The sequence below is a fragment of the Grus americana genome, chromosome 11, assembly GCF_028858705.1.
Source record: "Grus americana isolate bGruAme1 chromosome 11, bGruAme1.mat, whole genome shotgun sequence".
Classification (NCBI taxonomy): Eukaryota; Metazoa; Chordata; class Aves; order Gruiformes; family Gruidae; genus Grus; species Grus americana.
The window spans coordinates 14369455-14392857 of record NC_072862.1 but is presented as its reverse complement, the minus strand read 5'-3'; the positions used below and the strand labels follow the sequence as shown (position 1 = coordinate 14392857).

Below are 23403 nucleotides of genomic sequence, written 5' to 3'. Positions count from 1 at the left end.
GTACATTTCATTATAATTTCTTAATATTCTTTTTGTTTCTACTTACTTTCTTTTGCAGTTTTGTACTCCAGGCTCCACTATCATATTCTTTAGTACAAGTTCATGGAACATTATGGAATTAATTATTAGAAGTATTTCCTGTGCAGATTTTGTATAACTTTGTACAGTCATTTTTAAAAAGAGGTCTTCTGAGGAGATAAACCACAAAACATCTTTAGAGGAACACTTAAGAACAGTGCTTGAAGGAACACCTATGACAAGCCCAAAATTATTTCATTTGCTGAGAAGGGTTCGTTACACAGTGAGGAGGGGGCTGTGCACGGAGATATTTGTTCTGACCTGCTGGGTTTTGTGGGTTATGGGTACAGATGTGGTGATGTGTTAGCTGTTCTGACAGTGCCAACTACTGAAATGTAAATATTTTGGTTTCCTATTCAGTCTTTTAATTTCATCTGTACAGAAAGTTGTCCATTGATAGTATTAAAAGGTAGTTTATAAACCATAATAATGTTATCCTGTTTCAGTTGTAGATGGCTTTAAAGTTAATATTCTTTTTCTGATTTCCCACCTTCCCTTTCTCAAATTAGGACTTAGAGGAGCAAAGCCGGTTGATAGCTGCTTCCAGCAGATCGAACCAGAGCAGCGGAGAAGGACAATTTGTAGTCCTTAGCAGCAGCCAGTCAGAAGACAGTGATTTAGGAGAAGATGGAAAGAAGAAGAGAGAATCTGAAGCCTAAGGTTGCCTACTTTAAAATTGGAATCACGGATGTATCTGGTGAAATGGCACAAGTTCTACAAGAAGTGAAACGTAGCTGGAGGGTCTGTTGTATTATATAAAATACTTCACAATATGTAGACCCTATTATGCCTTGATTTTTCTTTCCAATTAAGTGATTTCCATTTTCATGTCAGTATAATTTCTCTTCTATATGCCAGATGAAGCATGGTGATGCCACCATGTTTATTACAAAATTATGTTTTCTCAAGGCTTCTCTGCAGTATGGAAAAAACCTGTGGGGTTTTTTTCCCCACTTACCTCTCTGTGCAATTGACTGCTCTTGAAGCAAAACTTAAAACTCTCATTGGACTTCAGCAGTACACTGAAATTTGTTCTTTACACTGCAGTATGGAGAACACCTTGCTGGAAATAAAAGTAGATGTCCAAATAAGACAGTGCTAAGCTTTACCTAATTTGTTGCACATAACTGCTCTTAGATTTAGAAAGACAAATCCTTATTAACATCAGTGAGATGTGCAATAGTTTTAGACAGAAAGATCTTATTTTTTGTTTTATATTGCACTGTATGATACACTCTTTTTTTTTATGAATATAATGCTGAAAGACTTCTTTCAACAGGAGAAAAAAAATACTGTCAGGCCTAGATAAGAGCTGATGAGACACAGTTGCACTTTGCTGCATGAGGAATGTATAAGCATTCCTTATCAAATGATAAGAACAAGGTATATATTCTTGTAGCACAAGTGCCATGTTCTTGGTTTTCCCCAGTACATGTAATAAAAAGCTGTAAGTTCACTTTTTATAAAACATGCTTAGAGTTGCAGGAACATCTTGAATCCCATCATTTGAAATAATCTTCTGAATATGTAAATGCCTTGCCACCAGTACACTGAAAGTGAGTTGAGGCTCTTTAAGTCTTTTTATGGAAATTGATTTTGCAAACAGAATTTACTAGTTCTGAAGTAAGAGATTATGCTAATCCTACATGCTAGAGTCAATCCCATAAAGCATTTTTCAAAGCAGTGTCTGTTTACAGCTGTAATCTGAACTCCGTGTTCCATACCCTGTGTAATATTTATTTTGTATAGTACTAAATGTGCATTCACCTTTTGATCCAGAAGAGAAAATGTGTTTGAAGAGAAATATTTATTTTTGCACTAATTACTATAAATACTAAAATCCAGTGGAACAGATCTCTCTAGTAGTGGCATGAAAATAACAGGAAATGTAGAAAGAGATGAATATGCTTATACTTCAAGTTATAATATAACAGTTATGAGTGTTTTACAGTTCATTGCAGGGCATTTCTGGTGTTCAGGAATGGAAGCAATTTTCAGAGTATCTCCCCAGCAGCTGGTGATGGCCTGGCCCTTGGTAGCTGGAGTTGCTCAGCGCTGGTAAGAAAGTGAGGAATCTCAGGCTCTCTCTGCTGTAGGTGCATGGAGAGATCAGCATCCTTAGCTCTCCTTGTGCACTGGAGCAGCCCTGTGCAGGCTAAGTAGGCAGTCTGCTCCTGCCTTTGTGCTGGAGACGTGAATTTCTTTGCAGAAATTCACTGCATCTGGCTCCGGTCACAGGAGGGAAGGAGGAGCAGCGCCTGCCCTTGCAGCACCCAGGCAGGACCGAGGGTGCTGCTCTGGAGCTGCTAGTGCAGCAGGAGGTAGAGCAGCTCTCGGAGCAGATGTTACGGCACCACAGCCCATGGGAGGGCCTGAGCAGCCTCAGAGGGTCACAGTACCCCTGCCTTAAAAGAGGAGGCGGATGGGGAGGCTGAGCAGCAGAGAGCCTCCAGGTTCCCTTCCTGAGTTAGTTAGCAATTCCTGTTCCAGCACATTTTTCATCCCCAGAGTAGCCATTCAGTACAGGTTTTGCTGTTGTGCTGTCAGGCCAAATGGTGTTGGCTTGTGGCCAAATTTGGCTAGCATACTGTCACATGGACCACACAAATCTGAGGCTTTTTTCTAAAAAAGAGTGGCATTTTTATTTCATATATAGTCTTCTTTTCTCACCTCTCATCCTTAAGAGACTTTTTATTCTTGCCAGCAAAAATATACAGAGAGGCAGCAAATCCAATTTTTTTCCTTTTTGTTCCTACTAAGTCTAGGCTTACAGATAGTTCCACAGCAGCCAGTTTGTCTCTGCGAGTTGTTCCAGTTCATCTTTCTTTCTCTTGTTTTTTGGGGTTTGTTTTTTAGTTTTTACTTACTGACATTTCTGTTTTCTATCAAATAATATGACATCATAGCTTAAGGTTACTGTTTCTCAAATACATGCTGAAGATGAAGTAGTTTTGAAACAGCACAGGAAGAACATGAAATCAGTGGGCTCTAGTTTCTAGAACCTAGTCCCTCAGCTTGTCCGAGTAGGATTGATTAGTAGGATTGGTTTATCTGCAACAGCCCTAGCTCCATAGAGAAGACGGTTAGTGGATTAGCAATCTCAGCAAAAAGCATTTCTGATGTGCAGCCTGTGTTGCATTAGCCTTACTGAAGAAATGTCAGAAAATTGAATTACTCTATTTTACTGAAACTATTACTGTTTTAGACATAAAGCTGCAAAGATGAGGAAAAAAAGCGGGAGAAAGAAAGTTGGCAGATGAATTTACTGTCATATGGGATTTTTCAGATTTAACAATACATAATTAGAATTATCCCATTTGCTTTTCAGGCTTTCCATCTATGCCATTAAATGTAGTTTTCTAAAACAGACAGCATGGAATTGAAGTGCATTTCTTTTGTATTGGATGATTCTCATCTTAACCACTAAAAAAAGGGAAATGAATTGAGAGAATGGTTAAAGAAAACAGATTGACATGCATGAATGAACTGAGGGGGGTTTTTTTTTGCTTGTTTAGGCAAGTTTCACTGGTGTGAAATGAGCAAAAAAGATATAAACGCATCTGGGAGAGTGACAAAAGCTGCAAGAGCAAACAGCAGGTCAGAAGAGACGAGGAAGTTAAACTGGAATGGTGCAATGAGTTAGCAGTGGGCTGAGAATTACTGAGATTTGCTTAAGGGGAGGAGCACCTGGCTCTGTAATTTGAACTACCTCAAGGCAAAAATAGCTGCTGAGGTTTTTTTTATCCATGCCCTCCTCTCCAAAATAAACAACTATTTGGTATTCTTTTTCCTATGAGGTTTAGAACTACTTCATTGGAAAACATTTTTGTTAATTAAAAAAAAATAAAATTAGAGTGCTTAGTATTTTCCTTGAGAGTATGACTTTTAATATAAACACCTCATGTTCTCCTGGGAACTGCTGCAGTAAGATTTCACCACCTGAGCATTTTTTATTTTAAGTATATTATTACTGGTTGGTTCCCACTCCTGTAATTTATTTCTCTCATTTAGTATTTCCTATTGCCTTTTGCTTACAGACGGATCTTTCAAGCACTTCCAGCTGAAGCTGTAGGCTTCACATGAATCTACTATTATTTCAGACACTCCTGAAAATATTCTTTCAAGTACATGATTTTAAAGTGACTTTGCATAGGTACTGAACCAGCACTGTTATTTGGGCCTAACTTTTTATGTTGCTAATTGCAGCCTCATAGTTACTGCCACATTTTTTCCCTTTGGTAAGGGGATAGTAAGTTTGTTACACTATGTAGATTTACACACTGCAGACGAAGCAAGTCTTGCTGTCAGTTGTTTCAGGCTACGTACATTCTTTATGTATGTAATGGTATGGATATCAAAGTATATAAAGTGTGCTAATGGGTACGCATTTTATTGCATTATAGATAATAGCTAGCACTCCCCCATGACCATTAACAGATTTCCCCAAGTCTAAATCAGAGGACAAGTTAAGTCTCATATACAACTTGGCCATATATAACTGGTTATGAGTGGGTAGTGTAAACTAATTTGAATTTGATAGTCTATTACTTCCTTAATCTGTTTAGGTTTGAAATTGTATCAGGACAATTTACTATCTAACAATAAAGTAACACTTAAGAGTTAAGGAACATTCCCCCTCTACAGCACTGTCAGATTTCATCTTTATATGGATGTAAACTCAGAGCTGAAAATCCTGAAACAGCTGAAGCTGTTTATGAAGATACAATTTATGTACATTGATATAAAGAAGCAAATTTGACTGTGCCTATGTTTAAGGCACATTCTGATGAATTAGTTGCACAGAATTTAGGAGAAGCCAATGGAGAAGACTATATTACAATAGTCTCTTGTTATTTCAGAAATAGTTCATATAAAGAAAACCTGCCTCTTTTTAGTGAATTTAGTAGAGATACTGTCTAGTCTAACAGCAAGAGCTGCTATTTTATATTCTTTCTGTTGCTCTATTTGACAAAATTTCTTGCAAGTCAATTAGTCTCCAAGGCTTTTGATTTTAACCAAGCAGTAAGTTGACTTTTTTTTTTCTCCCTGCCACAGTGGTATCTAAGTTGTTGTGAGAAGAATAAGTCAAAATGTGTCATTGTGAATGCACTTGTATTCCTAATGAAGTTTATATTGCAAGCCAAGGATTTTGTACAATCTTTCAGATCATTTTTATAATAGAGTGGAGTGGTCAAATTCTTCCAATGATGTTCTGGATTGGTCCTGTTCTAGTGAAGTGTAAGTGATTTTTGCAATGTTTGAGACTGACTTGCACATTTTCCCTGAATAGCTGTATTAAAAGCCTCCAGCAGCATACTTATGTCAACTTTGATTGTTGTGTCTTAATCTTGGAAACATGGGTAGTAAACATATTATGCCAGGGCTTCAGTCAGCATTTTGTAGATTAAATAAAAGCTTAACTGTAGTAACTTTCTGGGTGACATTCGTACTGATGCAAAAGCCTCCTGCATTTTTCATAATACTGACTTCCAGGAAGTACCATTATTGGTGACAGTATGCGTTTCCTTCCATTAAACGAAGTTTTAACATGCAGTTATATCCCTCTGTTGGTAAAGTGTATCTTAGTTCTCTTAATTTTAATCATATTAGCCCGATAACCTCAGAGAGAGTTATTGTACCTAGGAATGCTGATAACTTACTTTTGCAACAATCAAAGACTGAACGGTAGAAGAAGAAAATCCTTCCCATCCTAGCTGGCTGTTGGTGCATGTGGTGGTGTAGTCGGAGGACAGTGTGGAGCACTCTGCAGAGCTGTGCTTGCAATGGTCAGGCACGTACAGAGGCTGTACCAGCACAGCCATGAACATGGGTACTGATATGTATCTTCACGGGCTTCATTAGTTTATGATATGATAAACACGATGTAAAAAGCAATGGCTCATAACTATATTATGGTTAACTTTGTATTTTATAAGGTTTGTAGATTTTTCTGGGGAAAAGCAGACTTTTGAATTATGTAACTTCTGTGATAAAGATGCATGTATAACTAGAAAAAAAAAAATCTATGCTTACTTGATAATGAAGGAATAAATACTACTAATGCCAAGTGTGTTGATGAACTTTTTTTTTCCTAAAATATGGACTGACATCTGCAGTATTTTTAGAAGACAAGGGGTGCTGTGCTGTGGGTCTGTGTGTACTGCGTAAGGCTTCCTAAGACAATGGTGACTGCTGACAGATAGTGCTCCAAGAGCTTAAGCTCCAACTGTATGAAGATAAACTCCAAAAGTGCAAGCATGCCTTTAGACAGCACTGTAAAAGGAAAAACTAGTTCCAGAGACAGCAGTCAAAATACAGAATGGATGCAACACCTGAGAATGAGATCCGGAATCTAACGCCTCTTTCAGATATAGTGCCTTCTTGTTGAAACACTTGTATTTCACACTAGCTGCTGTGATAAGCAGAAGTTTCTGTAGCTGTTAATCCCATTTCACTGCTTAGAATATGGGATTGCTTAATTGGGTAAAAAAAATAAATCTACTTAGGCTGCTCTTCAGAACTTCAGTGCAGGCCTTGACAAAAACACTACTTTTTGGCAAGAGCAAGAGAAAAAAGAACCATGTCCCTTCCTGGTTATAGTTAAATCCCTGACCTTTAACTAAACTCCAAGTTTAACCCTGCAGTGGGGGTAGTGTTACCTGTTAGGACAGGCTTTAACTTAGCAATAACATAAGTTTTGCAGCCCTGCGTTTTACAGTTCCTTAACTTTTCACACTAAGCATTTAAAATACTATTTCTGTAGCTTTCAGATAGTTTATATTCCAGTAGACATGTAGAATAGGATCACCAATACTTACATTTTGGGGTTCTCCCCATTTTCTTCAAGGGGTGAGGAGGGAATGCTGGTATTCCTTAGCATACATAGGAGATAAAATCCCAAAAGTAAAAAGCAGCTGTATAGACAGTCTTAGCCATGTCAACATTCCCTTCAAAACATAGAACTACTAATTATGTACAGTTGAGGCTGTCAGTTCCTCTGAAGTTTTCCTGCCCATAAAGATCATATTCCTTGTATAGTACATAGTCTTTCAAGCAGTTTGGCAGTGGGAGGAAGGTCATGAAGACGGGACAACGGAGGCGCAACCGGCCCATGCATTCACGTATCTTCAGGCGACAAAGATGCTTCAGAGAGCGAGGATTTGCTAGAAATGAAAAGGCAAGACTGATATTAGTAAGTTATTAGATTTTGTTCCGTTTAAACTGTTCAATACTCTGCTACCTGGAAAACCAGATCTGTCAGAACTTTTCATCTCAGCCCATACATCTTTCAGCTATATTTATAATCATTGGCAGCTAAATCAACAGATTTTGTTTCTGTCAAGTTGGTTAAATGTAGGTTAATACAAGTTTAAGTAAGTAGTAAAGTTTTGGGAATGTACTTAATTCCAAATAATTGGTGCTAGTTTTCTGTCGACTTGAAGAAGCTACTAAACAAACAAAAATGATGTGGAATTAATCTAGACTAGAATTAAATCACTCAAAAATAGTAATTTATTAGATTTGGTCCATCAGCTTGAGGCAGAAGGAAAAGCTTTTCTCCCCTCGAAGAGGATTGTGTTGTCTACACTGTAATTAAAGTTGCCAAGTGCTCTACATAAATCGTGCAGTTACTGTCAGACTTCTGAGAGAAACTTAGCTTAAATCCTATATAGACCGATTTTTAAGAGGTCTCTCACCGTCAAAACATAACTTTTGGCCTAAAAAGGGTCAAGAAAAGCACCAGTTTGAGAGAAAGAAAATGAAAGCTAAAATACCACCAACAAAAAAGGTCCCAATCCCAAAACAGCTTGTTCGTCATTTCAAATGTAAACACCAGATACTTACTTAAAATCGAATTGATGTCTGGCCAGAGCTCCTGTTCTTTGAGAACCGCTTCTAGCTTCCAGCAGATATTAACATGATCAACATAATCTAACATCACTCGCACTACTTTCCCAGACAGATGCTTCAACCACGACAAGGTTATCACTTCACAGAACTGATAGAAACAAAATGTTTAATAGGATAATATTCAATACTGCTGTAAATGACTTCCGCCTCTGCAGGACAAGAGCAATTAAATAACGCAAGCAGAATGCCAGGAAGGATGAGTGTTCTGTCAGTCAGGGGAGCTATAGAGGTTGTCACAGCTTGCATGAAGCCTCACTAGTAGAATCTGAAAATCTGAGAGATGGTTGTTTTGTACTAGATCCAAAAGTGAACTTAAGCAGCTGTGTATTTGGTAACTAAGTGCTACCACTCCCTAAGTGGAATTTAGACTTGTGTCCCAGTGTGCTAAACAGGGGGACCCACCAGTCCAGTGCATGCCACATCCCCTTATCTTCAGGTTAAGGAAGGGTTTATTAGGTTCAAGTGGACTTCACAAACTGCAAAACAATGACACTGATGGGTGTCTCTAGGAACCTCTTTAGGTTGGTCCAGGTTTGTTAATTTTTTCTCAGTGCTTACCATGCCAGCTCCAGGGGATCCTCACAACCATTTCCAGTAGTAGTGTTACGATACAAGAAACCCAGTGAGCCAGCCTGCAAGTCCCTGCTTTCACAGCATGGACAAGACTGCCCCGGAGAGCCAATTCTGTACTGATCATTAGCATATCATTAGCTATATTTTCACAATTCAAAAATATTGTTTATGATAATTTGCTGTCACAAACCAGGCCTCATGGCAACATCTATTTATTTTTAAAGCCTTGTCTATTCCTACCTTTAAGTGTAAACTGCCTTACAGTTTCAAAACTTCCTTTTCTGACACATTAAGTACATTTTCATTTAGTTTCAGGAAGGATACTGGTAGTAAAACAACATATGAAGCCATCTCATATACTTACCATCGTATCTTTGATAACGGTAGAAGTCCATCCATCAGTCACATACTGGGAATGCGAACTGTTTCCCTGAGGGCAATCAAAGCAGCGGTGCACATCATACCCATAGTTCATCAGCATTCTTAACATGACTTCATCTTTCAGAGCATACTGTAGAGCTGATGGAAAATGTGTTGTATTCACTCTGCAGAAGTAATTGACATTTGCCCCATGTCGGAGCAGTAGATTCATTAACTCATAGTTGCCCATTCTCAAGGCTATTTGGAGACAGTTGATGGGATCCTGGTTTGGCAGGGCTCCAGCGTTCAACAGCAACTGTGTTGAACAGATGTCCCCGTTGGAAACAGCAAAGTACAATGCTGATTTCCGGTGGTCATCGTAGCCTTTGCGAACTCTTTGATCCAGCATAAAATTGGCATCAAACCCAGATTTGAGGAGAAACTCAAGGCACTGAGGATGTGCTCCTGCTGCTGCTGAGTGAACTGGGCTTATCCCACTTTCTTTAATGGCATCAAAATTAGTAACTGGAACTAATTTTTTTAGGGCTCTGAAGAATTAAAAAAAGAAGACTCTCAGAATCTTAAACATACTGGTTCACCTAGCTCAGTCTTTGAATTTCTCTGTGTTGCTGGGCTTCAGAATTCATCAGGACTGTATACAATTGGCTTAATGTACCAAATCAGTACCATGGCATGCTATACCTCTGCATTGACTTTAATGGCTACCAATTAAATTGTTAGCCAGCAATGGATACTGACTTTACACCTACTACACATAAAATATTATTCTATTATACTATTCTTCATTAACTCACTTCCTGGTTGTGATTTTAGCATAAATATCTTTCAGTAACTTTCCTGTCTTTAAAATAGGGATAACCCTTATCCCCTAAGTCTATTTGTATATTTAGCACATTTACCTTCCTGTGATGGGGTGGAGATGAGGCATACCCAAAGGGAGTGAGGATGTTCCAGGAACCTCACATCAGACTGGACAGTGTTAGTATTTGTGACAAGTGGGGAAATATTACAGGAATTAGTATGTTCATCCTAAAATGATGAAGATTTTATCCTGACTGGTCTTTTTTATCCTGACATTCAGACACAGAAAACTCATATTTACATGGTCAAAAATAATTCCTTCTACAAAAGTACAGATTTACTGCCTGCTTTGAATAAGGTAGAATTAGCAAAATCAGTATTTCTGGTGTAACCATTACTTGATTTTTAAGTATATTAACTCACAGAAAATGTCCTCTATATGCAGCTCTGTGGATTGGCAAATGACCCGAGTGCTTTGGTACGTTGGCATCTGCACCGTATTCTAGTAAAAGACTCAAAGACTCTGGATTTCCTCCTGCTGCTGCTTCAAATAATACAGAAGCACAATCCATTGCCTGTGAAAGAACATCCGCACCTGGAAAAAAGCATCAAGGATTTTCACAGTTGTCACTGTAAATATCCAGCAGTAATTAATATCTCCAACCCTCCAGCGATGTGGTATTGTGGATACTATTCTTCACCAAATAAAACCACTATGGGCATAAACCTTCATGTTGGATCCTTGATCCTGGGAACAAGAAGGTTCAAATTGCTTTGAACCCAATCACATAGTAAGACTTGATGCTAGAAACTGGGCAAGCAAGGGGTTTGGTTCTTATTCATACAAATAATTGGGGGTTTTTTGCTTACATACAACGTATCTCAGTTGTTCTACTTTATAAAGACCAGACAGATATAACTAAATATGAGAGAACCCAGTATGAAAACAGTTCATACAATCCAGTTCCAGCGCTGCTGAGCCATCATATTAAATTCACCACCATAAATGTCTTGTCAGGCCTTCCCTACGATGACCTGTCTACCTGAGAAAACAATATTGAATTTAAAAACAGTTACAACTACTCACTAAAATATTGATACAGTATTTGAGTATTATGAAAATGTAGTCTTTATCAGGCCTTTACTTAACTACATCACAACAATCCTCTTCATGCAAATAACATTTAATTTTCTTTAGTAAGGAAAGTTACTTCTGCTGCTATTGCTGAAGGTGTATCTCACAATAACCAGTTTTAATCTAATTACAGAACTTTCAGAAGACTAATAAAAATGTAATTAGGCTAACTACTTTAGAGGGATTATACCTGTGTGTGTGCACGTATATATATCGATCTTATAACATGAAATTGAGATACTATGAATTCTTTAGAAGGACCTCAACTCGCATGATTTGGGAGTCAAATTCTTCAAAATAAATCAAGATGCCATATAAAACGCAAACAAAATATCTCTTGCAATGTGTCAGGTTTGCTTGTCATTTTGCAAAGCATTCACTGATGACTACTACAGTTTGCTACAAGTAAGTAATCTCTAAAAATATGTTTTGTAGCTATTTGGATCTATTAACACTATAGGCTGTATACTCAGTAACATGATAACAGTTCATTTCCTTTCACTTCAGTAATGCAAAGTTTTACTGGCTACTGAGCCAAGAACAATTTTTGCCTCTGCATTTAGGAATAATTTTCTCTGTTGGAAAGAGGACTCACTTCATCCTATTTGGTCTTTAAACATTTCAGTGCTAACACATGTGGCTTACAATTTCTACTCAGTTGAAGAACACTGCCACTGAACCTACATGTTACTAAATCAATCTCCTGAGTTGTAAAACGGAACCACAGAACAGCTGAGGTTGGAAAGGACCTCTGGAGATCCTCCAGTCCAACCCTGTGCTCAAGCAGGGTCAGCTACAGCAGGTTGCCCAGGACAGCATCCAGTCAGGTTTTTAGTATCTCCAAGGATGGAGACTTCACAACTTCTCTGAGTGACCTGTTCCAGGGTTCAATCACCCTCACAGAAAAAAGTGTTTTCTTATGTTCAGACAGAATTTACTAGGTTTCAATTGGTGCCCATTGTCTCTTGTCTTGTTATTGGGCACCACTGAGAAGAATCTGGCTCTGCCTTCTGTACATTATCCTGTCAGATATTTGTAACACTGGCAAGACAGACCCCCACCACAAGCCTTCTCTTCCTGTAACATCCTATATAATAAAGTCTCACCTTTTTGCAGTAAGAGCTCCATAATTTCTGTATGTCCAATCTGTGCAGCCAGTGCTAGAGGTGTGAGCCCATATTCACTACGAGGGTCAGGATCTGCTCCAGAACGAAGGAGAAGCTTCACCAGATCCTTCCTGCCTAGTCTGGCTGCCTCGTGCAAAGCAGTCCTCTTGTGGACACACTGCAAATTCACTTTTGCACCAGAACTTATCAACAGGGAGGCAATCTCATACGAATCATGTTTAATTGCTGTAAGACATTAAGTGAAGTATCAGCCAGAATGTTATTCAATAGTATTCTAGCCACTATGGCTTCTGTTATGTGGCAGCTCAGGAAAGCTTGAGCTGTTCCTGGTAGTGCTATTTATACACTGAGAAATGTCACACTACGCTGAAAGGTTTAACTTACCAACAAATCTGTTCTTTGTTTCCAGGCTATCATTAACTATACAAATGAATCATTGGATGGTAATCTCCCTTTCTCTCTGTAATTCTCTGCTGTGTTTGGGAGTACAACAGAATGCAACTTTTCCTTGCCACTAGATGGAGATCATATACAGGGACTTGGTGCAGTCAGGAGCTGGCCTGGTCAGAGAGCTCTATTTAATCTTCATAAGCAGTTACCATAACATGAAACAAAGTTTAAAATGACTGTGTCATGCTGTCTTAGCTTAATAAGACTGATCTGTTAAGTTGGTAAGGATCTTAAAAGAGTAATTTGCATTGGCTCCAGTGAATGGAATGAATAGGCAACACCTTTCCCTCCTCCTCTCTTTGATCTTCCAGGCTGTGTGGGGTAGAACAGCGAGTGCCCTTCACTGAGACAGATTAGGCAGAGAAGCTTCATGTGCCACAGCTGCTTGAAATACCGTTGACAGCATACTATAATCTGTGATGTCCCATCATCTGTAACCTACATGGCTGCTTTAGATAAATCCCATACATACTCTTCTTAGGGAATGGTGCATTTTAATATAGTGCACTACAAAAGTATCTAGGAATTCTCTGTGTCTTTTCTAAGCAGGTGGCCCTGACTAGAAGCTTTAGTCAATTCAAAAGAATGGATTTGGGGTCCTACAGATAGATAGGCTTTTTCCTCTTGCTTTAACAATAGTTTGGGAAAAACCCCCACCCTTCCAATATGGAAAAACTTGCAGGTTCATCCAAGAAACTTAGTGATCCTTTATAACTCAGATAATGAGAACACGCTTTCTTTTTTTGGGCTAGAACTCAGTAAGAATAACAGCATCATAGCCCAAATTGGGGGAAGCAAATGAAATGAACATAGAACATTTTTGAAAAACATCTTGGCAAACTATTAGGACTAGTTCTTTACAAATCAAGAATTACAGTTCTTGTGCATGATCAAATTAAAATGGCATTCACACAAAGAGTGATACTAGTTATGGGACCTTCTTCTTCAATCGGAAAAATTCAAAGAGAAGTGAACTGAGAACTTAGGCCTGGCAAGCTTCTTCACTTGTCATACTTGATTTAATTCCAACAATGTCTGACTAGGGACGAACAGTGTTTTACTCTCTACGTAATGCTGATATATCAGGCTGATTTGCTATAATTTTTGAAAATCAAACCCAATTACCATTGTTTTTGGAGAAAGAGAAGCTGATGCAATGAAGGAGATACCATGTAAGCAGAGAACATGAAGAACAGTAATAGCATGAAGAAGCAGGAGGACTTGATTATCTGGCACCACTGCATAAATGATGCCAAGGAAAGCAGAGGAAGACACTTCATGGAGAAAGCTATTTGATTGAGGAAAAAGGTGTATGTTCAACCTGAACCTCAAACTCTTTGCAACTGAAGAATGGAAAATGGTAGGCATCTGGAGCTTCCTTCACTGAATCAGACTTTGGGGAAAGATTTTTAGCTTCTCTTAGTTCTATGCTTCCCATACTTCAGTAGACCAATAAGGATAATATTTTAATTAATAAATAATGCTAAGAACTTCGTGGTGACAGTCTGTAACTTGGAATTGGCAGCTCATTTAAAGCCTAGATATCATCTAAGAAAAACAGACAGGGACAGACACATTAAATACTGAGATTAACATTTTTTTTACTCCTTATAGCAAAATATTTTAGATATTGATGTGAAGTCAAATATGTCAAACTGAAACCTAAAATGTGTAACTATAACCTCACTTCATTACCTCACCTCTCTACCCCTAAATAAGGTACTCACCTATAACTAAAGGAGAATCTCCCTCTTCATTCCTAACATTGGGATTGCAACCATTGAGCAGGAGAAAGCGGACATTGTCTACAAAGCAATTTCTGACTGCCACCAAGAGAGGCGTTTCCCCTTTTAGAGTGGTCTGTTCCCACATAATGGCACGGGAGGCTGAAATACAGAAAAGCAGAATACATTTGAAGCTGGACGATTCATCAAAGTTGGGTTTGTAAAACTTTTTGGTGGAAAACCAGAAGGACTCTGTACCTTTCAAAGTTATTTCAAGGATGTTCTTATTTAGCTGTGCCGCAGCTTCATGCACCGGAAGCCAGCCTTGCTGATCTGCTTCTTCAAAAGCAGAACTGTGCCTCACCAACCTCATCAAGGCCTCTTCTTGGCCTGTGATATTTTAAGACAGCCACTTATCCCACTATTCATCACAGAACAAAATTCAGGCAACTAATATATTGAGTGCCATTTATCCCATCAGTGTATCTAGAATAAACAACTTGCTTTATCAAATCATTTTTTTCTCAGAGGGTGGTTTACATGAATGGAACAATCAATGATTGACATTGACTCACAAAGCATTTTTAATGATACATTGAAAAAACTTACTTTTAATAGTATTGCTTTTCCAGACTTGGTTTCCTGATTCCTACTCCACTAAATTATCTCTGTAACTACTATGACACATGTAAGTACATGTATGTTCCCACCACCAAACAAATGTCTAAACAACTGTACTACTTATGCTCATTGTTTAGTTTTCTCTGCGACTCACTATGTAAATTGATTATATCACAAAAAATAGACATTTCAGAGGAGCAGACTAAGAGCATCTCATATTGGAAAACAGTGAAGTGTGACAGTTAAGGAACTAATCTGGAACACTCTTCAGGTAGAGAAGGGATTTTAATCTGAGTATCTCACAAAGTGGTAAAAAGCTTTTAGGAAGCATTAATTGACTAGGGGCCTTGCCATCCTGTGGCTTATCTTACAAGAAAGGCCTGGCATTTTCCCCTAATTCCAGGAGATGAAACACTGGAATGTCCAAGAGAAGTGACATTTGAACCCATCCCATTACCGTGTTCCTATCTAATATGTTAGCCTTTGGGTGTTCTGTTTTTCGTTGCCTTACTCCTCCCAAGACTACATAAAGAAAAACTGCACTTAAATCAGGTGATCAAACACGTAAAATGTAGGCATTGCTCAACAATGCAATACCCAAGTGATTCCTAGGGGTATAGGCTTAGTGCGGTGTATTTGTACTTAACTGTCCGAATTGCTGCAATTATCTTTCCATGTTCTTTACTTGCAATACACTGGAAACTGCACCAACAGAAAAAAATAGAGAAGTAAAAATTAATGTGAAGTTCAGGATATGATTATACCTTAATTTCAATACTCAAGTTTAGACTATGTGTTAGATTCCTATAAGTTACATAGATTTTGTCAGGGTTTAACACATTAAAACACTTTTTGCTGGTCTTCCCCTGCCGCTAGAAATATTGGAATTTTTCACACAAAGGCCAACAATTAAATACTAAAATGAGGGAAAGCTACCATACCAATCTATTTTTACATCACACACTTATCTTCTTCATAAAGCCTTGTACTCATTTAGATATTGATGCAAAATGTCACAGGAAAACTTCATACATTCCATATTTTTGAGAAAATGGGTATACTTTTTCAGGGAGAACTCAGAACCAGTGAGCTACCAGTGGTTTCCAGTATCCATGAGACAAGGTCAGAGTAATACAACATACAGACTCACAAAGGAAAGTAAGATTACCACATGCTTGTCATAATGCCAAGAAAACATCCAAAATAGAAGGAATAACTTATTACCTTTCATCCTCTGTTGCACTACCACTTGTTTCAATTTTATGCCTATCTTGTAAGCTTTCCTGAATAGCTTGTTGAGTAGGGAATTCATCATCAGAATCGTCATCAAACATATATGTAGAATTATACATGGCAAATCAGCACAACTTGGATCACTTCTCTTAGGGAAACACTGCTTTTTAATTGGAAGCAGATGATAAATCTTCGGGTTAAATCTGGAGTAATAGAAATAGCAATTGCTGTTTAAGTATCAAGATAAATTAAACATAGTTTAAAATAAATTAATCAGAACTTCTCCATCTCAAGCTCCAGCCTTCTCCCAAGTATTTAAGTTTGCTCTGCAAAGAGTTATTCTATTTAGAACAGAGTAAAGGTTTTCTATTCCAATAGTATGTGCTAGCTTTTATCTCTGTTCCACAAACTGCACATACAGAATAGCTACTTCTTCTGGCATTACTTATTAGAAAGCAACAAAAATAAGTTAAACAGTTTTCAGATAAATAGTAATACCCTCTTAAGTCTTTCAGACACTCCAATATCATCACAATTGTGCTCTGATGTTTCCTTAGTAGGAAAACAGATGTGCAGTAAGACTTGGAATGTTTTTTCAGTTTGTTCACAGAGTGCCTGGAAACGAAAGGCAAGTGAAGGACATGAATTATTTTAATAATAGCTTTTGTTCAAATTGTTTCTACAAAGATATTGTTAGGGCCATATTCTGTAGTCAGGAAAGTATTGTAGATTTGTGCTATTATGTGCCTCAGCCTTCCAACTGAAACATCATCAAACTCCATGCTTGAAAAAAAGACCAACTTTACCACCTTATGTACGTCATCTGCAGCCATTTAGAACAGATAAACTTACAATTCTGCATTCTTCATCAATGCATGCCTGTTTTTTTCAAATACTTGTAAGGGATATATATAAAATACTGCAACAGTATATATCCAAATACAGGCAGAAATATAACACACTGGTGTAACCACAATGGAGTTAATAGAAAAAAAGAAAAAAAGCTTAAGAATTGCATTAGTTTGAAAAAAAAAAAAGTTTGCCAAATTGAAAGGATTCAATTTAAAATATTTTTACCCTTTTAAAATTGTAATACAAACAACAAAGCATAGAAATAAATTCCACTGATACTCTCTGTTAAGTCTAAATGTTAAAATTTAAGAAGAAATCATAAAAAATTATTAACAACCAAATCAATCATGCAATAGTATAATGTGTGTAGATGTACACTGTTATATACATAAGCAGTGACACTGTTGTTTTATATATTCAGCTACATGCTATTATAGATTAAAGTCACAGATGTTCTGTAGGGTCAAACCTCTCATCTGTTTTACCTTATCAAAACTTCCACTTCTGTCTTTCAAGAAAAAAACCAACCAAAAATACAGCACAAAGTAAAATAAAATGAATAAGTAAAACTGAAAGCAAGTAAGTGAATGAGCACAGCAAAATGAAGAAAGTTGTCAACATGCCACTTACATAGTTTGGAATAATTCTAGAAACATCTTAAAGTTGAGCAGCAGGAATTCATAGCAAACCTGCATCATTTAATTTGTTACCTGATCCACCTAATGTCTGATTGCAAGGCCTTGCTCTGTAATTGCACATATAGCAAAAAAGAGAAATATATTAACAAAATAGACAAGTAACTGTTAGTACTCGATTATACCCATAGTACCATGAGTATATAAACATTTTAAATGTAGACTATTTCTTTTTTGTAAAAAGACTACTAATTTTTCTATGAAAATGAAATACAGTTTTTCCTCACCTTCTGAAAGAGGGAAGACCTCATACCTTGAAGCAGTGATTATTATGTTGAAAGTGATATTTTCAGGATTGAAAATGATCTCAGTAGAGCCTATGTCCATTAATAGCTCACTATAAATACCCGATCATAAGATACTCTGGGACTTTCTCCACGTTTCTTTCGTATAGGTTAGTTATGTTTAATAATCTGACCTGACAAATGGTGTCAGCAAAGGAAGGAATTAAAAGTCCAGTTTCTTTGTAAAAATACTCTTGTTAAAAGTTTTTGGAATGAGAATTTGAGAACTGTAAGTAGTAACTATTACATTACAGAAAGAAAATTCTTTAGTGCTTTCCTAAGAGAGTAAACTGAAGATACTGTTAGGAGCTTACTTAAAAGAGTAAGACAGCGTAACAAGAAAAATTAAAACCAATAAAGTAAACATAACAAGCAGATAAAATCAAGCAAGGACTCTTATTACAAATTACTATGTGTTTCTGATTGCCTAATCACAATTCATATATTAATATAAATAGAAAAGTAAACAAAAAACCCCCCCATATAGAGTCTTTAAAGGGAAAAGCACAGTTTCAGAAAGACAGATCTATGCCAAAAACTTATGCTGGTGTAACACACAATAACTGGGGAAATGAAGGACACAGGTGCCTAGTTACAATAGTGACTGTAGGATGGAGGGAGACCTTCATGTGCTTAATTTACTCCTACTGTATTTTACGGAGGGATCCTTACAAAGAAATGATAATGGTGGTGTCTGAATGCAAGGCAGAAATAGTTCTTTGCTAGAGGAGATCTAGGAAGAATGCTTGAGTAATTTTTTTTTTTTTTTAAAGAAAACAAAAGTGCTGAATCAGTGAAGGAATTGAAACTGGGCTGCCTCTCTGGAGCAATAGGGAAACATAACATTTTATGGCAGGTGGTCATAAGGGAGTTTTATCATTTATTCTTCACAGAAACTATTTGGGAAAAAGCCCCTTACAGAAATCAGAATATCTGAATTAAATTCTGAAAAGATGAATTTGCTGAGGAAGGACGGCATCAGAAGTACCTACTATAGACAGTTAAACAATTTCTCATACTGTAATCTTTGCTGTTGCTATGACAGAACATAGGCTATATATAAATCCAGACTGAAATTCCAAAACTTACTACGTACTAGCTTTCAGTACTCTTAATGCTTCATTAACTCTAATGTTACTCTCAGAAAGTGCAGACTATTTTCATTTTCCATTAAGATATATTTTGTGATATTCAAGTAATGCATAAAATTGATGTTTACATATTAATATTACCTTTTAGAGATTGTAAAGATGCTAGTATTAACACATACTTAAGACAAAATATTGAGGATCAGAAAATATTTGCATGCCCTATTTTAAAATAAAAAAGTCTAGATGTTTCTTTTACACAGTATGTTCCACTTCCTCTGTAAGCCCACAAAAGAACGGGATCTTGAGAAGGCTGTATATGAACTGTCCAATGTTAGTCATCCAGCTGGCAGAGCAACGCAACACCTCGCTTGATCCAGTGTTGGACTGGTTTATCCGTGTTAAGCATCAAAGCGATGACAAAGTTAGTAGAATGTCCAGTAGTAGATAAGATTCCTTTACGCTCACTTGTCTTGTAGAGTGGACAAACATATGCATTCGATTTCTTTATGTCTGATTTTGCAGCTTAAAAAAATAATATCAAAATAATATATTACTTTCAGCAGATCTATTGATAGAAACAATCTACATACAAATATTAAGTATTTAAAGTAACATCCTTAAAGCTAAATAAAAATACAAAATTGTTGTGTAACATAATAAAATTACCTGTCTTTTTTGTGTGTTTTCTTGTGCAGCTTGTTTCGGTTTTAAACCCAACTATTTTAATTACAATTTGTTTTCAGGACTCGATGCCTTTCTGTGATTCTACCAGCTTTGTAATCATTCAAAGACACATTAAAATCTGAATTGTAACATAGTTAAAGCATAGATCATACATGAGTTTTTAACAGTTCCACAAGAATTCTGGCCCAGCAGCCACAGAACCTAACTGCAATTTGAGTCACCTGAGATCCAAGGACACAAGTCTGCAGGAACTCTTCGTATGCCTAGACTGCTTACATGCAACTTGTGCAAGGTCTAAAATCATGCATATCTGTACAGATTCATCCAACCTCAAGACTAATATAGGCAGAAAAAGTGGAAACTCTCTAAGACTGCCTGTAGGCTAATAACATCTAAGTTGCAACAGTTGCAGTAGAAAGTCCTGCTTAAGTCAATAAACAAAAACAGAGGTTTACTGCTCCTGATCAAAGACAACAAGAGTTCTGGAAAATGTATTACTAGTGTGCAGACAACTAACATAGCAGGTAAAAATAACCTGAGCAAACCTTGCTAAATCATGTGAGGTAAAACACTGAGTCTAAGTCAATTAAAAGTTCTCCTCAACTTGAGCAGAGCCAGGACTTCCAACACCATGTGCTTTCCTACTCAAATTATCTTTTGGTTGAAAAACAGATTGGGCGGCACCTAAACATATTTATTAAAAAATTCATTTAACTAGTCCTTTTGTCTAATCCATAATTATAAACATCTGTGGGGAGAGAGACAGGCCTATTGCTCAGATGAGATGAGACTGAGTCAAGCTAGCAGGCTCAATTTTTAATGTAAAAGTCACAGGTCAGATGCAAATTTGCGTACTTTCATGAGGGCAGGAGCATTGATCTTCTGTAAAAAAGAAATTCACTGTTGCAGTTTCTTGTTGAATAGCTCACACTTCACAGAAATTATACTCACTTGGCTTTATCCAAATGATTGGCATCATATCAAAGAGCAATTTGGGATACTGCTCAGCTAACATTCCCCTGGTGAGAGAAAACAAAGTAATTATTTGTGGCTCGGTGTTAAACCAAAGAGGGTTTTGGCTTGTGTTTTTGGGTTGTTGCTTGCTTGAGTTTGTCTTTCTTTTTAATTCCTCATTTTCCATGCATGAAAGAGTATTTTCATTTGGTGTGTTATTTAAATAATGTGAAAAGTATCACTTAAAATATTTAAACAAATCTTGTTTGAGCACCTAAAGAAAGCTTTTCAGAACCATAGTAAACCACTTTGTTACTGACTTGTTCCTGTCCCAGCGAGCTCCATCTAAAAATAATCCACGGATATAAACACCATCTTCTGGTGCAGTATCAGCAGTATCCTGAGGAATAACCTACAAGAAATAAGTGTTCCATATTATTAAACTTTCATAACTGTTTGCTTTTTCAGATATTATGCCAATAGCCAATTTTCAGATCAATCCAAAATGAAAATAATATAGTAGTACCTTCCTTTCAGTACTACTGTTATAAAAAACTATAAAGATAGCACATTTCTGTGGGTTTGTTAATTACCTTTATTGTAGGTTATGAAATAAGGCTTTAATCACACAGACTAGGCTGTTTTCTTGAGTGGAAGTCCAGGTACAATGATAGAACTACTTTTAATAAACCTCTTTTATGGATGTTATTTAACATGCCTATTTTACCAAAGAATTAAAAGTATGTCTTCCAATTGCAGTGAGTTAGTTGCAAAATGACCCTTCCAGTCAGGATTTAGTTACTATACCTCACCGCAACATCAGGACTCAGATTAATAAAATATGCATTTATAATTTATCTCTACCTGAAATTCATATCCCAGAAGGTCAATAGGGATCCTGTGCTTCCTAGCATAGTTTTGCATAGCTCCAGTTAAGAAAGCTTGAGTAAAATAGAATCCTGACAGCCAAAAAACCGTGGGCTTCCCTAATTCATACCAATCCTGGAAAGAGGAAAATGACACATTCAATAATCAGAAAGAGACAAATCCCATATTGTTTGACCATTTTCTACATAACTGTACTCAGAAAAATCTAAGTGAAGTCTACCACTCCTTCCTCAATACTCCTTTAACATAAAGGACAAATTATATGAAAAAGTAGATTAAACAATTGGTAGTACCACCTCTTGTACGTTACCTGTAAAAATTTCAGCCTTTCTAGAAAATCTAGAATATAGCTCCCTAATGGTTTTAGACTTGGGTATGAACGTTTTGCCCAATTCTCAGGAACTTTTCCAATAAGCAGACTGCCACACAGAGCCTCCAGTTCAGCATCCATAACAACAAGTCCTTTAATGGCTTTCTTCAGGTTAATTAGAGTAATACGAATAGTTCGAATTAAACTAGAATTAAAAATAAAACAAAATTTTCACACGTTTTGCATGATTTGTAAAACACGACATCCTCACTGGAAAAAAAAGAAAAAACACCTGGATTATGGAGCTATCTATAGAACTTGTCTAGCTGCTATGTAACTGCCTAATCAGCCACATCTGTAAAGTCATGAATTTGTGCATTTGTGCTGATTTATTTAAGACTAGGAACAGTTTAATAAATTATTTTGTTATCTCTGATATACTCTGCATTGTTTGGTAAAAGGATAAATTTGGAACTCCAAATGTATACACCATATACTAGATGAAGGAAAAAAATTTAGATTACAAAAGAAGAGGTGGGTAGGGTTTGCAACAAAGGAAAACTTGGAGATTGAAGGCCAGAGAGACAATAAAGAAAAAGCAGAAACATTTCCATCAAGAAAAAGGTTTCATAAACTACAACTGTGCATGTATTAAAGTTTCTAACCCCTTTACCCTACAGGTCAGAAATATGAATAAAATAAAATATAATCAAAGATAAAGATGGTGAAAGAGAAAGTGAAGTTAAAAAAAATCATAAAAATATTGTTCACATTCTCTTTTCCAAGTGCCTCCTCAGACTCCCTTCTTCTATCATGTATTTTTCTCTTTCAGTTCATTTTGCTACCAGATCATTTTTCCTGACATCTGTCTTACATTCTGACTTTCCACAAGGAGTAATGGTGCTTGGACTGCAGATATCACTGCAGACAATTTAGAAGGGAACAAACTAAATATTTCACACAACATAGGCTTTACAGTGTATGATTCGCAGGAAAACTTTTTCTCCAAATAGAATTATTTTGGTTACATTTAATAAAATATAACAGTCTTACTTGTTAAATCTTTCCATTTCTTGCACCAACACAGTGTTCATACTTTCTTCATATCTCACAGGATATTTACTTAGGCAACCTTCAATGTCAAAATCATTTGGAAGCTGTAAATGACAACACATTTGGAAATCATTCCATATATCATTATGTATTGCATTAAAAGCATGCAGTTGTGAAAAACTGCAGAGTAATAGATAATATTAAACTTTCTGACAAGTATCTTATCAATACAATATTTAGTAGTTTAATCCAAATAAAAATTATGGGTTTTTTTAAGTAATGTTTATCTTTTAAAAAACACCTAGAATTTTTCATACCATGAAAAGTTATGAGTACATTTCAATTTTATTAATTTTAAACTTGTCCACATGAATTAATCAACTTCCAAGAGTTGTGCTTGCTCCATTTTCTCTCTCTGCCTCCTATCTCCTACCTATTTAATAAAACTTCTTTCAGCCAAAATATAGCCGTAGTCTGTTACAGTCACACAAGTTCTTACTTTCATATTGTACGAAGTTCCTCCCAGGAGGTTTTTCCTCCAAGAGGAAATCAATTTGA

The 23403-nt window shown here is 36.7% G+C and overlaps 3 protein-coding genes across 4 annotated transcripts in view; 1 reads left to right on the top strand and 2 right to left on the bottom strand.

Moving 5' to 3' along the window:
* APPL1 (adaptor protein, phosphotyrosine interacting with PH domain and leucine zipper 1) overlaps positions 1–6145 on the top strand; it is a 31594-nt gene extending 25449 nt beyond the window's left edge. Inside the window, exon 22 of the mRNA XM_054837968.1 lies at positions 588–6145. Within this exon, the coding sequence (XP_054693943.1) occupies positions 588–737 (150 nt within the window). The 3' untranslated portion in view covers positions 738–6145. The remainder of the gene's footprint in view (positions 1–587) is intronic.
* Positions 7–16153, bottom strand: ASB14 (ankyrin repeat and SOCS box containing 14). Its single transcript, XM_054837970.1, is given in 10 exon segments — positions 7–188; positions 6897–7241; positions 7924–8077; positions 8927–9470; positions 10168–10339; positions 11986–12231; positions 14184–14342; positions 14439–14592; positions 15449–15503; positions 16026–16153. Coding segments are annotated over 9 exon segments (1806 nt in total). The 3' UTR covers positions 7–188; positions 6897–7047.
* Positions 16154–18402: 2249 nt separating this feature from the next.
* Positions 18403–23403, bottom strand: part of DNAH12 (dynein axonemal heavy chain 12) — a 69652-nt gene continuing 64651 nt past the window's right edge. For both annotated transcript variants that reach the window (XM_054838769.1, XM_054838771.1), the window contains exons 69-74: positions 22846–22949; positions 21793–21997; positions 21459–21596; positions 20915–21006; positions 20592–20659; positions 18403–19478 (exon numbers count right to left, since the gene is read on the bottom strand). In XM_054838769.1, the coding sequence (XP_054694744.1) occupies positions 19288–19478; positions 20592–20659; positions 20915–21006; positions 21459–21596; positions 21793–21997; positions 22846–22949 (798 nt within the window). In that variant the 3' untranslated portion in view covers positions 18403–19287. The remainder of the gene's footprint in view (positions 19479–20591; positions 20660–20914; positions 21007–21458; positions 21597–21792; positions 21998–22845; positions 22950–23403) is intronic.